The sequence below is a fragment of the Xenopus tropicalis genome, chromosome 1, assembly GCF_000004195.4.
Source record: "Xenopus tropicalis strain Nigerian chromosome 1, UCB_Xtro_10.0, whole genome shotgun sequence".
Lineage (NCBI taxonomy): Eukaryota > Metazoa > Chordata > Amphibia > Anura > Pipidae > Xenopus > Xenopus tropicalis.
Window position 1 is genome coordinate 3,744,082 of NC_030677.2, and position 18,922 is coordinate 3,763,003.

At 43.5% G+C, this 18,922-nt stretch overlaps 1 protein-coding gene across 1 annotated transcript; it reads right to left on the reverse strand.

Annotated features, from left to right (window-relative positions):
- Nucleotides 1-16,711: 16,711 nt before the first annotated feature.
- On the reverse strand, nucleotides 16,712-17,362 carry LOC101731462 (vomeronasal type-2 receptor 26; the record flags this gene model as incomplete). The annotated part of the gene is made up of 1 exon (XM_012956132.2): nucleotides 16,712-17,362. A coding segment is annotated over exon 1 (651 nt), but the record flags the coding sequence as incomplete, so codon positions are not given.
- Between the last annotated feature and the right edge of the window lie 1,560 nt (nucleotides 17,363-18,922).

The following is an 18,922-nucleotide window of genomic DNA, read 5'->3' on the forward strand; positions in this document are numbered from 1 at the left end:
TTTGTGGGGTATTTTGTAAATAATGGGAGAAAATAAAAACAAAAATGATAAAAAAAAATGCCTCAGGGTCCTAAAGGCAAAAGACCTGAAAGACCCGATTACAGTTCTGCAGCAAAGCAGCAGTCAGAGTCTGTGTCACAAACCCCAGCGCTTCTACATCTGCTGCTTCAGCCAATGTGACCCCGGCTAAAACATTTGCGCAGGCAGTATGTGCGGGCAGCAGACCAAGCCAAGTCACCCCTGGGGCAGAGCAACTTACTCGGAAACATGGGGTCCGATGTCTAATGTCAGGAGCTCATGGCATAGAGGCTTATATAAAAGCTGCAGCTGAACTAGTGGGCCCCTCTGCAATAGTGGCAGCCAGCAAAATGTATGGGAAAGCAATAATCTCTGCCCGTACACTAGCTGCAGTACACACTTTGGTGCAGAGAGGTATCACAGTGGGGGGGAGTTATGTCCCTGTAGAACCCCTAGAAGGGTTGGGCACTAGGGTGGTCCTATCCAATGTGCCCCCTTTCCTACAAGACCCAATATTGCGTCCCCACCTGCAAGCCCTTGGGGAATTAAAATCAAATATTTCTAAAATCCCCTTAGGATGCAAAGAGAGCAGACTGAAACATGTCCTCTCTTTTAAACGGCAGGTTCAACTACTTCTTCCTCGGGGTCATGATAGTATTGAGGGGTCTTTCGGGGTTCTGTTTGAGGGGGTGTTGTATAAATTTTTTTACAACACAGAGGAAGTGAGGTGTTTCCTTTGCAAGGAGATGGGGCACACTCGCCAGAGTTGCCCCAAAAGGCAAATTAAGACCACGGCCAACACTTGCAACCCTGGCACTTCATGTGTAACAGCTTGCCCTGCTGGGACTATCTCAGCAGGTTCTTTAAAGGGGACATCTCCTTCACTGGAGAACTCAAAGGAGGTTGTTACACAACCCACCTCCACAACTTCAAAACCTCCCCCTTCTTCACTGAAGTTATCTAAGTCTCCAGTCTGTCTTGCAACTGCAGCAAAGGAGAAGAGGGGAAATAAATTCACCACATCCCCCAGTGGCACAGCTATTCCTACCACACATCAACCTTCCCCTGTGGGTGTGGGGGCACACAAGATTGTAACATCTGCTGGGGTAGGAGCAGTGAGTGACCCTTCCTCTTTAGGTGGCAAGGAAAAGAAGAGGAAATTTAAGTCCAACCACCTGGTACCTGAGGAATGGGCATTAGTAGTCAATGATGGAGCACCCCCATCTAAGGGCAAGAAGAGCAGTGAAACATCTGGCCCTCATGTAGTGACATTGTCTAACCCATATTTTAGACTCAGTCAACCAGTTTCAGACCATACACTCTCAACTCCAGATTCAGTAAGAAATAATGAGGTTAATGGTCTGGAGAGCCTAGAACAGGGGAACATGGGCTTCTCCACAGAGTCAGGGGGGCAGCACCTGCCTCCAACACATTTAGAGGTTCTGCACATGGAGTGCAAAGAGACACCCAATGAAACACCTGCAGAGTGGGTAGTCAATGTCCCTGAGGTGCTAAGTTTTGGGAACTGCAAACATACTCAGTTTTCAGTGCCTCAGGATATTCCACTCCTAGAGGGGGAAAATATTGGGATAACCCCCATACTGGAATCTGCAGATAAGACTGTATGGGGGGATGATAGGGCTGGGGTGGTGGATATGAAGGAGGATAGCATGGCAGACTCAGAAAAAAACAATCCTGTGAAGTCTGCTGTCCATATGGAGGTCTCTCCTCCCTTACCTTCCACTGACCCCAATGTTATTGCCATCCGGAGTGATCAGGAGGCAGTAGAAAGGGCAGAGGCTGACTATCGAACCTCTAAAGCTCCCCCTGTTGTGGAGGAGCTGATTCCATCTGCTGCCCCAGACAGCTCTGAAGGTGTTGCAGGTTCTCCAAATGATGGGCGCTTCTGATCCCATTCCTGCAACATCACGTGCAGATATCCTCAAAGCTCAAGTGGAGGAGAGACATTATCAATCCCTCAGCCAGGAAGAGCCAAGGGATGAGAACAATATTGTAGAAGAGGGTGAAACAGGTGTGGCAAATCCTTCTGCCCCTCTCATCCCTGCTGAGGAACTCAAAAGGTTTCTTGAGAGCAACCTTGGTGTAAAATTGGATAACAAACTGCGTATGGCCCTGCAGAATTGGCATGATTTGCCTTTAATAATACGTTCCGTGAGACATTATATTGGGGTCATAAGAGAGGCCAAGAACTATGGCACAGCAGAATATCTCCGTATCATTAAGTTCCACAAAACGTGTTTGTCTCACCTGGCCTCTGTGAGGGCTAAAGCAATTCCTAATACACAATAATGGCCTTGAGTATAAGCACACTAAATACAAATGGCTGTCGAGAGCCTTTCCGCATGTTTCAGGTACTTTCCTTTCTTAACCAAGGAAGATACTCTGTAAGTTTTCTCCAAGAGACCCATACCACTCCGGAGCTTGAAGCAACCTGGCATCTGGAGTGGAAGGGTAGGGTCTTTTTTAACCACCTCACATGGACTTCATGTGGGGTGGTGACCCTATTCTCTGAATCATTCCAGCCTCAGGTGCTAAGTGCTAAATCTGTCATCCCAGGCTGTGTGTTACATCTCCGGGTCCAGGACTTGAATAGCACATACAACCTTATAAACATATATGCCCCAACTACCGGACCAGAGAGAACACGGTTCTTTGAAAGTTTGTCAACATACGTGGAGACAATTGACTCAGATGAAGCTTTGATTATGGGGGGTGATTTCAATTACACCCTGGATGCTCAAGACCGCAATGTGCCCCAGAAAAGGGACTCATTGGAGTCAGCACTGCGGGAACTCATTGGCCGCTTCTCCTTGGTTGACATCTGGAGAGAGCAGCACCCAGACACAAATACCTTCACCTATGTCAGGGTGAGAAATGGTCATGTTTCTCAGTCCCGGATCGATAGGATATATATATCGGGCCATCTCATGTCACGAGCCAGGTGCAGTACCATTAGGTTGGCTCCATTTACAGACCACAACTGTGCCTCTGTGATGGTGGCAGATGCACCATCACTGGCCAAAGCTGCTTATTGGCACTTTAATAACAGTTTATTGGAGAATGAGGGGTTTGCAAAGTCGGTCCGAGGAATATGGATGGACTGGAGGGGTTTTCAGGATGAATTTGCCACTTTGAGTCAGTGGTGGGACGTAGGCAAGGTTCACCTAAAACTCTTGTGTCAAGAGTATACCAAGAGTGTGAGCAGGCAGCGCAATGCAGAGATTGAGTCATTGAATGAGGAGGTGCTTGATCTTGAGCAAAAGCTGTTGGGATGTGAAGACCAAAACCTGCAGCAGGAATACCTAGAAAAGAAGTAGACTCTGCGTAACATAGAACAGCGTCAGGCTTGTGGTGCCTATGTACGAAGCCACATGCAGTTACTTTGTGATTTGGATCGTGGCTCACACTTCTTCTATGCTCTGGAGAAGAAGAAGGGGAACCGAAAACAAATCACATGCCTCCTTGATGAAGATGGCACCCCCCTTGAGGACCCAGAGGCTCGGTCCTTCTATCAAGACCTTTTTTCTCCAGATCCTATCTCTCCAGATGCCTGCAAGGAACTATGGGAAGGGCTTCCAGTAGTCAGCGAGAGGAGAAAAGAGAGATTGGAGAAACCTATCACTCTAGATGAGCTCTCTCAAGCACTCAGTTTAATGCCCCACAATAAATCTCCGGGGCTAGATGGACTAACTGTAGAGTTCTTTCAGTTTTTCTGGGATACTCTGGGACCTGATTTCCAAAGGGTCCTAACTGAAGCCCTTGAGACAGGTGAGATGCCCCTTTCATGCTGTTGGGCAGTGTTGTCACTGCTACCTAAGAAGGGGGATCTCCGTTTTATTAAGAACTGGCGTCCAGTCTCCTTGCTCAGCACAGACTATAAGATTGTAGCCAAAGCGATCTCACTCAGACTCAAGTCTGTTCTGGCAGAGGTGATTCATCCAGACCAGTCCAATACAGTCCCCGGCCGGACAATTTTTGATAATGTTTTTCTGGTCCGAGATTTGCTGCATTTTGCTCGGAGGGCTGGTCTATCCCTTGCCTTTCTCTCCCTAGATCAAGAGAAGGCATTTGACAGGGTGGATCATCAATACCTCTTAGGTACTCTGCAAGCCTATGGCTTTGGTCCACATTTTGTAGGCTACCTGAAAACGCTGTACACCTCTGCAGAGTGTCTGATAAAAATCAATTGGTCTCTAACTGCACCTCTGACCTTTGGGCGAGGAGTTCGACAAGGATGCCCCTTGTCAGGACAACTGTATGCACTGGCCATTGAACCCTTCCTGTGTCTCCTAAGGAAAAGACTAATGGGGTTGGTGCTCAAAGAACCAGATATGAAAGTGGTTCTCTCAGCCTATGCAGATGATGTAATCCTTGTGGCCCAAGACCTATATGATCTTAAGCGGGCACAAGAGTGCCAAGAGATCTACGCTGCTGCCTCATCTGCTCGGATCAACTGGTCCAAAAGTTCAGGCCTTCTGGAAGGTCCTTTAGAAGTAGACAATCTGCCTCCTACTTTTCAAGACATCCCTTGGGAGACCAAGGTCATCAAATATCTTGGAGTCTACCTGTCAGCTGAGGAGTGCCCTGTCTCACTGAATTTCAGTGAACTAGAGGAGCGTGTCATCATCCGTCTTGGAAAGTGGAAGGGTCTTGCTAAAGTGCTTTCTTTGAGGGGGTGGGCATTGGTGATCAACCAGCTTGTGGCCTCTCAACTCTGGTACCGGCTGGTGTGCCTTAGCCCAACTCAAGAATTAATTGCTAAGATCCAAAGAAGGTTACTGGACTTTCTCTGGTTGGGAAAGCACTGGGTATCTGCAGGTGTTTCAAGCCTTCCCTTGAGAGAGGGTGGGCAGGGAGTTGTGTGCATACACTCCCAAGTGCACACTTTCCGTCTCCAACAGATACAGAGATACCTTTATGCAGACCCTGCTCCACAGTGGTGTACTCTGGCATCCAGCTTTTATCACAAGGTACGCAACATGGGGTATGACCGAAAATTATTTGTCATCGAACCTGAAGGGTTCTTAAAAAACCTCTCACCATTACCGGCATACTACCAAGAGACTCTTAAAACCTGGAGCATGGTCTCCGTGTTAAGGGAAGGAGTTATTCAAGGGGAGGACATTCTAACTGAGCCCTTACTTTACAATCCGTCTTTAAAGACTAGGATGTTAGAACCCACCAGCATCTGCCGCCGCCTTTGCCGGGCTCAGTTAACTAGAGTTGGGGATCTCCTGGATTTTGAGAGAATAGATTGGGTGCAAACTCAGGAAGTTATGCAGCGCATGGAATTGCACACCACCAGAGTTCCAAACTGTTTAATCAAGGAGATCAAGGACACCATCTCCTCTGGCTCTCACACCTTTATTAATGAGGTTTTACATGCTGGAGAGCCAGATTCCCCTTGGAATGCCCCACCTCCAGCCATAAAAATAGCACCTAAGATCCGTCAATCCCCTCAGGCTGCTCCTTCTCCCAACCTGAGCCAGTTGGAGAATTTTACCTTGACACGCTTTTGTGACATGCCAAGAAAACTACTGTACTCTCTCATGCTTCACACTGTACACTTCCTTGCCCTCGTCAGTGCATAGAGATTGCCCCAGAGGTCTCTTTCGCTACTGAAAATACAACACGTTTACTGCATTTTCTGTGGGGTAAAAACACAAAAAAATACATTGACCCCCCCAAAACCATATATTTTTGGAAATACACATTTGGGCGAATTCAAAATTGGTACCCATGTCTTTCTACTCCAAACTACAGAGTTGCAGTGCTTTCCCAAAATTGCCAGTTTTGGTGAAATACCTGAAAATCACATCAAATCTTCCACTTTCAAGCACCATATCTCCCACATAACATTAGGTACCAAGAAAACACACCCTAAATATGAAAGCCAAGGGTCCGCTGAACAGTTTGATGCCCATTGTGCATAGGATCAGCACTGTATCTGGCATTTAGAGACCCCATAAGGAAGTTAGTGCATAGAGATTGCCCCAGAGGTCTCTTTAGCTACTGAAAATTCAACACGTTTACTGCAGTTTCTGTGGGGTAAAAACACAAAAAAATACATTGACCCCCCCAAAACCATATATTTGTGGAAAGTACACATTCGGGCGAATTCAAAATTGGTACCCATGTCTTTCTACTCCAAACTACAGAGTCGCAGTGCTTTCCCAAAATTGCTAGTTTTGGTGAAATACCTGAAAATCACATCAAATCTTCCACTTTCAAGCACCTTATCTCCCACATAACATTAGGTACCAAGAAAACACACCCTAAATATGAAAGCCAAGGGTCCACTGAACAGTTTGATGCCCATTGTGCATAGGATCACTGATGTATCTGGCATTTAGAGACCCCAAAAGGAAGTTAGTGCATACAAAGTGTATATACTGCAATATAAGCTACTGGCATGTGCATTATGCGGCATAAGACCCCCTAACAGTAAGGAGACCCTAGAAAACTATACATTTTCCAAAAGTACACAATCTGACAAAACAAAAATGGGTAAATACATCTTTCTACTGCAAACTACCAAACTACAAAGCTATGCTAAACAGAACGGTTTTTTTGACATTTCTGAAAATCGTCACAAAGCTTGCATTTTACCCCATTATGTACCCCCACATTTTGTACCATATCAACATAAAACATTCTAAATATGAACACCAGGGGTCTACTGAACAGTTTGATGCCCTATATGCATAGATTTACCAAACTATGTGGGGTACAGGGGCACCCAACTAAAAATAGTGCATATGAATTTTCACATAAGACGCTCCGGCTCATGCAGTTTTTGCACCCGGTATGTGTATTATGCGGCATAAGATCCCCTAACAGTACAGAGACCCTAGAAAACCATATATTTTCCGAAAGTACACATTCTGACAAAACAAAAATGGGTAAATACATCTTTCTACTGCAAACTACCAAACTACAAAGGTATGCTAAACAGAACGGTTTTTATGACATTTCTGAAAATTGTCACAAAGCTTGCATTTTACCCCATTATGTATCCCCACATTTTGTACCGTATCAACATAAAACATTCTAAATATGAACGCCAGGGGTCTACTGAACAGTTTGATGCCCTATATGCATAGATTTACCAAACTATGTGGTGTACAGGGGCACCCAAGTAAAAATAGTGCATATGAATTTTCACATAAGACGCTCCGGCTCATGCAGTTTTTGCACCCGGTATGTGTATTATGCGGCACAAGACCCCCTAACAGTACAGAGACCCTAGAAAACCATATATTTTCCGAAAGTACACATTCTGACAAAACAAAAATGGGTAAATACATCTTTCTACTGCAAACTACCAAACTACAAAGCTATGCTAAACAGAACGGTTTATATGACATTTCTGAAAATTGTCACAAAGCTTGCATTTTACCCCATTATGTACCTCCACATTTTGTACCGTATCAACATAAAACATTCTAAATATGAACGCCAGGGGCCTACTGAACAGTTTGATGCCCTATATGGATGGATTTACCAAACTATGTGGGGTACAGGGGCACCCAAGTAAAAATAGTGCATATGAATTTTCACATAAGATGCTTCGGCTCATGCAGTTTTTGCACCCGGTATGTGTATTATGTACCAAACGACCCCCTAACAATTAGGAGACCCTAGAAAACCATATATTTTCCGAAAGTACACATTCTGACAAAACAAAAATGGGTAAATACATCTTTCTACTGCAAACTACCAAACTACAAAGCTATGCTAAACAGAATGGTTTTTATGACATTTCTGAAAATTGTCACAAAGCTTGCATTTTACCCCATTATGTACCCCCACATTTTGTACCGTATCAACATAAAACATTCTAAATATGAACGCCAGGGGCCTACTGAACAGTTTGATGCCCTATATGCATAGATTTACCAAACTATGTGGTGTACAGGGGCACCCAAGTAAAAATAGTGCATATGAATTTTCACATAAGATGCTTCGGCTCATGCAGTTTTTGCACCCGGTATGTGTATTATGTACCATACGACCCCCTAACAATTAGGAGACCCTAGAAAACCATATATTTTCCGAAAGTACACATTCTGACAAAACAAAAATGGGTAAATACATCTTTCTACTGCAAACTACCAAACTACAAAGCTATGCTAAACAGAATGGTTTTTATGACATTTCTGAAAATTGTCACAAAGCTTGCATTTTACCCCATTATGTACCCCCACATTTGTACCGTATCAACATAAAACATTCTAAATATGAACGCCAGGGGCCTACTGAACAGTTTGATGCCCTATATGCATAGATTTACCAAACTATGTGGTGTACAGGGGCACCCAAGTAAAAATAGTGCATATGAATTTTCACATAAGACGCTCCGGCTCATGCAGTTTTTTGCACCCGGTATGTGTATTATGCGGCATAAGATCCCCTAACAGTACAGAGACCCTAGAAAACCATATATTTTCCGAAAGTACACATTCTGACAAAACAAAAATGGGTAAATACATCTTTCTACTGCAAACTACCAAACTACAAAGCTATGCTAAACAGAACGGTTTTTATGACATTTCTGAAAATTGTCACAAAGCTTACATTTTACCCCATTATGTACCCCCACATTTTGTACCATATCAACATAAAACATTCTAAATATGAACGCCAGGGGCCTACTGAACAGTTTGATGCCCTATATGCATAGATTTACCAAACTATGTGGGGTACAGGGGCACCCAAGTAAAAATAGTGCATATGAATTTTCACATAAGACGCTCCGGCTCATGCAGTTTTTGCACCCGGTATGTGTATTATGCGGCATAAGATCCCCTAACAGTACAGAGACCCTAGAAAACCATATATTTTCTGAAAGTACACATTCTGACAAAACAAAAATGGGTAAATACATCTTTCTACTGCAAACTACCAAACTACAAAGCTATGCTAAACAGAACGGTTTTTATGACATTTCTTAAAATTGTCACAAAGCTTGCATTTTACCCCATTATGTATCCCCACATTTTGTACCGTATCAACATAAAACATTCTAAATATGAACGCCAGGGGCCTACTGAACAGTTTGATGCCCTATATGCATAGATTTACCAAACTATGTGGGGTACAGAGGATGCCAAATTGAAATACAGCAGACAAAATGTCCATGTGCAAAGAACAATGTAAAAAGCACTAAAATTGATAAAAATAAAAAATAAAAATCACTAAAATCATTTTTTTTTTTGCCTAATAATATCTGCAGGCAGAATAACAGTTTGAGTATGGCTTGGGCAAATAAGTTTTACAGACAAAGTCAAGCGAACAACAACTATGCATAACTGAAAATGCTATAAAATGGCTAAACATGCAGTAAAATACCCAAAAATGCACCAAAATCACAGAAAATGTAGTAGAAACACCAAAATAATACACAAAAGGTATTGCGCAGTGCGGTTAGCGAATTTGCTATCCGCAAAGGCAATAAAACATTTTTTTCAGGCAAGAATAAAAACGATGCGATAGAAAAAAAAAAAATACAAAATTACATAAGTGTGTAAGTGAGTGTGTACACATGGTAAAATGTGTTTTTTGTGCATGTGTGTGAGTGTGCACGTGAGTGTGCAAGTAAGTATGTGTAAGTGTAACTGTTCTGAATGTGTGAAACCCACCAACTACCCAAAATGTATGTGTTTGTGTGTAAGTGTGAGTATAAGTGTGTATTAGTGTATTATGTGTGTGTATGTGTGTTTTTTTACACTTACCTGGGACAAGCAGGCACAGAGATCATCTGAAGGTGGGAGGAAGGACCCAGGAGCCACTGCAGCTTCTTCCTGCGACGCCGATCCGGTGAGTATGAGAAGGGGGGCCAGGGGGGAGGGAAGGGAGAGCAGGAAATGTCAGGCACGCATAGACAGCGTGTCCTGACATTTCCTGAAGTGCCCCAGGACGTAGAATCTACGTTCTGTGGCACTTTGGTTGTGTATTTTGGTCTGAAATAAATAGCATTTTAGCAGAATTCTGCTTTATGGTGCCCTCCTCTATATTTGGATTGTATTCCATCTGGCCCAGGTGCCTTGTTTACATTTATCGTGTGTAACCCTTTAAGCACCATATCCTGTGCCAACCACTGTGTAGTTGGAGCTGAGGCAACAGTGCAGCTATTGGGTGAGACTTGGCCCACTGGCTCCCCCTACTGTATACACAGAAGAAAAGAACTGGTTAAGCACATCTGCCTTTTCTGTACCCGCTGTAACCATATTGTTATTATAACTCAATGGGGCCACACCCTCAACCTGCATCTTTTTACTATTAATATACTTAAAAAACTTTTTGGGGTTAGTCTTGGCCTCGGCCGCGATGCGCTCCTCATTTTCTATCTTTGCCTTCCGGATTGCTGTTTTACAACACTTGTTATAGTGTTTATATTCATTAAACGCAGCTACTGTCCCCTCTGACTTATATTTCTTAAAAGCTTTCCTTTTTCTCCCTATTAACTTCTTTACCTCAGAGTTAAGCCACATGGGGTGATTCTTAACACTTCTACTTTTTCTTATTAATGGAATGAATTGAGAACAGTAATGATTTAATATCAGTTTAAATGACACCCATTTCTGCTCTGTGTTTTTATCAGAAAACATAATGCCCCAATCTATGCCCTGAAGCGCTGCCCTTAAGGAGCTAAAATTTGCCTTCCTAAAATTCATTGTCTTTGTTGCCCCCGTGTAAATTTGTTTCCTGCACCAAACATTAAATGAAATAACATTATGGTCACTATTACCCAGGGGTTCAACCACTTGCACATTTGCTATACGTTCTGGGCCATTAGAGATCACTAGATCCAGTATAGCAGGTTCCTGGTTGGCTCCTCAACAACCTGTGCCATAAAGTTGTCATGCAGCAGTTTATAAACTTGTTCCCAGTTACTGTCCTGGCAGTACTATTGCCCCAGTCAATATCAGGGTAATTAAAATCCCCCATTATTATCACTTGCCCCAAACTAGCAGCCTTTTCTATTTGCAACAGGAGCTGGGCCTCCTCCTCCTCACATACATTAGGGGGGCTATAGCATACCCCTACAATTAGTTTGGTAGATCCAGACTCCTTGCATTGGTAAACATACATTTACTCCTGGTACCGGCCCGTTCCCTCAGATACCCAGTGCCAGTACCCCCAGCTCTCCCATTTTACCAGTCAGACTCCTTGCATTGGTAAACATACATTTAATGCTGGTTCCGGTGTGAGAATGACGTGTAAACAACTTATGGGCCTCCCTGCCATTATCAGTACCCGAAGCAAGTCTCCTCCACATTTTCCCTTACTATGCCCGCTACTCCATCTATCCTGTCAACCACAGAATTTCCCGCTGCACCCTCCCCCCCCACTCCTAGTTTAAAATCTCCTCCAACCCTCTACCCTCCTTCTCCCCCAAAGCAGCTGCCCCATCATCATTGAGGTGCCCCCATCCCTGGCAAAGAGCCTGTAGCTGATTGAGAAATCAGCCCAGTTCTGGAGAAACCCAAAGCCCCCCTCCCTGCACCAATCTCTCAGCCACGCATTAATCTCCCTAAGCTCCCACTGCCTTCTTAATGTTGCTCGTGGCACAGGGAATATCTCTGAGAAAATTACCTTGGAAGTCCTCGCCCTCAACTTCTCGCCTAGCTTTTTAAAATCGTTCTTGAGGACTTCCCCCCCTCCTCTAACTTTGTCATTGGTACCTATGTGTACCCCCAACCGCCGGGTCTTCCCCAGCCCCTCCCAACAATTTGTCCACTCGTTCCACCACATGCCGAACCCTAGCACCAGGCAAGCAACACACAGTTCGGCATGTAGGGTCTTTGCGACAAATTACCCTATCCACCTTTCTAATAATTGAATCCCCTACAACTATAGCCTGCCTTCCCTCCCTAGCACTACTCCCCCCACCTGTATTAGAGGTGCCGGCTCCCAGGGGGCTCTGAGAGTCAGCCTGCCCCATACATGCCAGCTCAGAGCTGCCTTCCCTCCCTAGCACTACTCCCCCCACCTGTATTAGAGGTGCCGGCTCCCAGGGGGCTCTGAGAGTCAGCCTGCCCCATACATGCCAGCTCAGAGCTGCCTTCCCTCCCTAGCACTACTCCCCCACCTGTATTAGAGGTGCCGGCTCCCAGGGGGCTCTGAGAGTCAGCCCGCTCCATACATGCCAGCTCAGAGCTGCCTTCCCTCCCTAGCACTATTCCCCCCACCTGTATTAGAGGTGCCGGCTCCCAGGGTGCTCCGAGAGTCAGCCCGCTCCATACATGCCAGCTCAGAGCTGCCTTCCCTCCCTAGCACTATTCCCCCCACCTGTATTAGAGGTGCCGGCTCCCAGGGGGCTCTGAGAGTCAGCCCGCCCCATACATGCCAGCTCAGAGCTGTTTTCCCCAGCATCTTCACCTAAAGTGACAAATCTGTTGGTTTGTACAAGCTGTGAACCAGCCCCCCTACCCCTGTGTCCCCTACTGCCCCTCTTAACTGTCACAAACCTGTCTCCCACATTAACCTCCACTGTCCCTTCTCCACCCCCCACTACACCGGCCCCTGCCAGTGGTTGCTCAGTGAGCCTCCTGTTCTCCCCCATGTTTGCAGCTGCCCTCAGTGCTGCCAGTTCCCCCCTTAGTTCCCCCCCTTTCGACATGATGAAAAATTTTAAAACACGGCTCTCGCATAACTTTTTTGACGCGCACAACTTTTTTTTGACGCAATCACCACTGTTTTGACACAGTGTTGGGATATAATAAGATGCAGGCTACTGTTACCATTCATGGGACTAAGATGTTGAGAGTTTCAGCTTTGTACTATGTGTCATAGAAAGATTATTATAAAAAGTGACTCACCTTTGGATATCCATAGGTTCCAAGTAGTTGGGCTATAGGCAGGGATGTGACACCTGAACGATCGCCAATAAATCCAGCAACTTTCCCCTGGTCCCTACAGGAGTAATTAGGCACCATTTCCCCAGCCCCCGACAATATCTTCAGGATATTCCATACAGCGATACTTGGATTTGCACAAGAATCATACACATGATATCCCAGAGTGACGTTGGGTAACAGATTAGGGCTCTTGTTGATCTGATCAATGGCAAAGAGCAGAGACAGAACGTCCTGGTATTGATTGAAAACAGGACTGGGAACATATTATGCTTGTTAATAGGAATTTATGTAGAAACAGCTTACAAATAAGATATGATTCATGCCCATCTCATATTTCTAAAAAGCTACTGTTGCATATGTGGTTTCTCTCTATATTTAAGCCCTCAGCAACTGTGGTCTGTATAGCACAATATTTAGCACTTTATTCAATATAAGGTATGGAGGAAAGTCACACAGTTTTAAAAATCACCCCTTTTTGTTGGATCAAGTTTTCCCCAGAACCTTGTGTTTTGCTCCACGGGACCCTGATTGTAACTGGCTTAACCCATAGTAATGTGGGGAAGGGATCTGAATTAGCAACTGACAGAGAAATCTTAGATTTGCCCTGAGGTTTCTGTTATAAAACCAGCCTCCCTATTGCCATATAACGTAACTGGACTCTGTTACATGGATCAACACGAAACGCATTTTTATCCATATAAATAAGTAAATATTTTGTGGAATAAAGTTGAAGCACTTACATTATGCAGAGAGGTATCTGCTTCCCAGTCTTATCTGGTATATATTGCACCCCGCTGTTTACAGAGAGGATTCCTCCAATGAGGATGTCTCCATTCTGATAGTATTTGTATTCATACTTAGGCTTGGTCAGGGGAATACGGCACGGTGAGTCTGACCCACTCAGCTCAGTACTGCAGGGTGGTACCCATATGGCTGCCAGGCAGAATATCCCTTTCAGTTGATAAGTTGGAAGAAAGCTGGTTAAAGACCATGTTAAATAATCCATATCTCATGCACAGAAATCTATTGCTCCGTACATCAGTCTCCTTATATATATTCTCTGCCTGGTGATATTTCTCTGGTTCTGTGTGTAGAAACTACAATTACACTATTCCTAAACCCCCCAAAGTCCACTTCTGACTCCTGCAAATAAACTCTGTAATTGTCTCCATTTGTCCTTCTGTTACAGTTATTTGTATCGGATATTTATTCCCTGCCGCTACATTACAGTTTGAAGCACAGTTTTACTTTTATCAAAGGGGAAATAAACCTTCCATGCATTTGTATCACTGCGCCCCCAAAGGGGAAATAAACCTTCCATGCATTTGTATCACTGCGCCCCCAAAGGGGATATAAACCTTCCATGCATTTGTATCACTGCGCCCCCAAAGGGGATATAAACCTTCCATGCATTTGTATCACTGCGCCCCCAAAGGGGATATAAACCTTCCATGCATTTGTATCACTGCGCCCCCAAAGGGGATATAAACTTTCCATGCATTTGTATCACTGCGCCCCCAAAGGGGATATAAACCTTCCAAGCATTTGTATCACTGCGCCCCCAAAGGGGATATAAACCTTCCATGCATTTGTATCACTGCGCCCCCAAAGGGCATATAAACCTTCCATGCATTTGTATCACTGCGCCCCCAAAGGGGATATAAACCTTCCATGCATTTGTATCACTGCGCCCCCAAAGGGGATATAAACCTTCCATGCATTTGTATCACTGCGCCCCCAAAGGGGATATAAACCTTCCATGCATTTGTATCACTGCACCCCCAAAGGGGATATAAACCTTCCATGCATTTGTATCACTGCGCCCCCAAAGGGGATATAAACCTTCCATGCATTTGTATCACTGCGCCCCCAAAGGGGATATAAACCTTCCAAGCATTTGTATCACTGCGCCCCCAAAGGGGATATAAACCTTCCATGCATTTGTATCACTGCACCCCCAAAGGGGATATAAACCTTCCATGCATTTGTATCACTGCGCCCCCAAAGGGGATATAAACCTTCCATGGATTTGTATCACTGCGCCCCCAAAGGGGATATAAACCTTTCATGCATTTGTATCCCAGCGCCCCCCCAACCTTCCCCAACTGCCTCTTGTTTATCAGAGTCACAATTAATACTTGGGGCTCGCATTATTAGTATTATTTATTTATTTTTTATTTGCATTTCATATTTTATTATACAAACAAGTCAAAAACAACTTGACCCAACACCAGTGGGTCAGTTATATTCGCAGTTGAATATTAATATAAAGTATATAAATTAGAAAGAAAAGTGAAAGTAACTACAAAGTAACAAAAGAAAATGAAATAGCAGAAAAGAAAATAAAGGCTGGAAGAGTCAGTTGATGCTTTTGCTATAACTCCGAGGGGGGATCCTCTCCCCAGTTGGATCTTGGACCTTCTCCATATGATCTCACACTTTAGGAGATGCAGAGTGGTCGCACCAGTATATAATGCATAATACATTTGAACGATTTTACATTTTCCTGGATCTGGTCCCCTGAAAACCATAAAATGGGGGTTCTACGGTATTATCCATTAGCAACAATCAGGCTAGATTTTAAAATTCCTAATCTGCTGTTCTATTGCTGGGTTGGATGGTGCTTTTCAAACATAATTTTTGTTGGACTATGCCACCGGATTCCATGCAATTATTGTTCAATTTCGAGTATCCCCTGCCAGCTACAACACAAGGGCCTACATTGTATCAGAGTGCTGGGCCGATTCTTCCAAACAATTTGCTGGCTGCTGCTCAGGAAAGAAAGAACAAGAGGGATCATGTGATTATTTCATGTTCTTTCCCATAAATATACAAGAACATGGTTGGACCCATGGGGTTGTATTAAATGGGAGAGATGAACACATGGAGCCATTCCCACTCCTCTCAGCCCAGAACACAAGCCCAAGTCAACAGTTCATACAAGAGAAGAACAATGCCATATGGATGTAAAAACACTAGTAGACTCACCAGTAGAAACATTGGGTTTGGGTGCCAAGCTCCAAACCAACAGCCAGAGGGAGTGGATTACACTAATTACAGCTAAATGAGTAGGCACTCAAAATTCCATTGTGTCAGGTCAATTAAAATAAAACGTTTCTAAAAGCCTTTTGCATTTTGCACTTAATCAAAGCCTTTAATGAAGTACATTGGAGCACAAAACGCGTAGGGATTTTATGGACGTGTAATTTTATTTGAACTGCCACATTAGAATTTGAGTGCCTGCTCATTTTTCTGATATTCCTGTGCCAGTAGCACATTGCAGGTTGCTGATTGATGCTGGAATCGGCCAATTAGAGAAAGTGATGTCTGTCTGCCCCTCACAGCATCAGTCTATTTGTTGCCGTCAGGAAGAATAGGTTGAGGAACACACAGATACATTAGTGAGTTTTATTTTCACAACAGTTCCCCTTTATTGATTGATAAGAAATATTTATTATAAAATGCTAAATAATTTTACCAGGTAAAGCACAAAACAGATGAGCATTTAAATAATGATTCTAGTCTTTATTATTAGTATAATAGTATATGGCTTCCTTCTGAATGATCATTACACAATATTAAATACTTCCAGTTTGCTGAGTGATAGTTCTTTGTTTACTGTTTCCCAGTAAATATTGCTTTGAGTTCATCTCTGGTTTGAATAAAATAATGTAACATTTGGGTAGGAATATACAGAAGAGAAGGCCACAGGATGAAGAGATGATGGCAAATATTTCCACTGCCACCATGTATTTGCCTTTGGTGCTCAGATAGGCCGGGATCATTGTGATCCAAACACTGCAGAAGAGCAGCATGCTGAAAGTGATGTACTTGGCCTCATTAAAACTGTCCGGTAAGCTCCGAGCCAAGAAAGCTACAATGAAGCTCACAGATGCCAACAGTCCCATGTAGGAGAGGACAATATAGAAGGCAACTACTGAGCCCTCATTGCACTGAATGATGATTTTTCCAGGTTCAAAATGAAAGTTTTTCTCTACATAAGGGGGTGCAATGACCAACCAGATAACACTAATCAGAAACTGAATTAATGAGCAAATAAAAACAAGCCCATTTGCTAGTTTGACTCCAACCCATTTTCTCCAGGGACTCCCAGGCTTGGTGGCTTTGAATGCAATGGAAACCATGAGAGTCTTGGCCAGGACACAAGACACAGCTATGGAGAAGGTGATCCCAAAGGAGGTTTGCCGGAGCATGCAGGTTATATCCACAGGGCGACCGAGGAACAGAAACACAGAGAGGAAGCTCAGCTTGATGGAGACAAGGAGAATAAAGCTCAGAGTGTGATTATGGGCTCTCACTACTGGGGTGTCTCGGAATGAAATAAAGATTCCCAGTATAAGTGTCGTTATTAAAATAAGCACCATAGAGAGGACAATAAAGACCAGAGTAAGGGAATCATTTCTATAGGAAAGGAACTCAGTTTGCTTCTCAATACACATGGTTTTCTCCTGGTTTGGCCACTCATTGTCTTGACATTTTATACAGTTTTCCATATCTAAGAGAAAAGAATATTAAAATTCTTAATAACTTTGTGGCACTGCACATTCCTTCTAAACGTACATTAATTAAACAATAATTGGCACTGGGAAAGTAATGCACGTAAAAAAAAATGGTCGAATAATGCGCAACAATTTTTTTTTTATTACAAAATTGAGTTTTGGCAACAAAAAGCCTAAACTGAAACAATGGAGCATTAATACTTGGGCACGGTGTTGTGGTTACAGTATCCAAAGGGGGCCATTTACTAACTGCTGTATTTGTCTTTCTATTTGGATTTGGACTTGAAAGACCCAACCATGGAGGGGTAAGTAGAGCAAATATGCCCGCAGTGTACGACTTATTACATGATATATTTGTAAAATGATTGAATGTGCTTATCTAGGACTGAAAGTGGCAACTAAAGAGGCTAAGTACCAGCTCTAGATAATTGATAGTTGCAACATTTGGACCAATGACCAATAAAAATAAAATGAATGAAGTGATTTTCAGTGTAACACTACCCATTAATTACCCCATGACTAGTTACCAGTTGCGTTGGAGATCTCCCCTTCTGAGCATCTAATGCAGTCATAGCAGCAGGGCGGCGCTCTTTTTCTTGGGACTTTCCTGTAGCCGGGGGGGCAGCTGGCAGAACACTGGGACTTTAGAGTCTACAAATTATAATATATAAAGAACAATTGTCCCTCTTATTTATAAACCAGTCATTCTTATTGTCATTTCATTTTAAATATACATTTTTTGCTAGAGATGGACAAAGTTATTAAGCTTAAAGGGGCACTAAACCCTTCTGCACAGCGCAGCTCAACCAAACGTTACTCCACTGTTGCCGGACTACAAATCCCAGAATAATGTAACATATAATGAAGGGTGAGGCATGCTGGGAGCTGTAGTCCAGCAACATCAGGGGTGTATTCTTAAAGCAATATTGCACAATAAAACTTTTACAAAACTTTCCACTAAATCTCCAAAACCACCAACTGCTTAAAAATGCAAAAGAATCCCCCAATGAGAATCCCAGCTGATGTGAGTAAATCCGGCTCCCTGTTCTCTGTTCCTGCAATTGGAGTTGGGAGCAATAAGCACAGTTTCCCAGCACTGAACAAGTCTGTCCCTTTATCCCCATGTCTGATTCCTGTGCCATATAATGACGGGAAAATGCCATCATTATCTCTATATGTAAGGTACCAGCAAGGGGCCTGACACAGTGCTGGGAATCAGCATTCTCATTGGTCACTTCTCTTGCATCTTTAATTAAGTTTTCAGTCAGTAGAATTCTCATTGGTGAATTGGTTTCCATGTGTAATTATGTTTTTCATCAACTTCTATAGAGAACTAGGGGGCGCAGTGGGGCAGCTTTACGGTTGGGTTTAGTGTCCCTTTTAACAAAGGAAGATTTTTCCATTTACCTGGTTATTGGTGTTTTTCTTCCAAAATATCTTTTGTAAATCAATTTCGAGGGAACTTTTAGATTCCGACCAAACATATTGGCCAACTTTTAC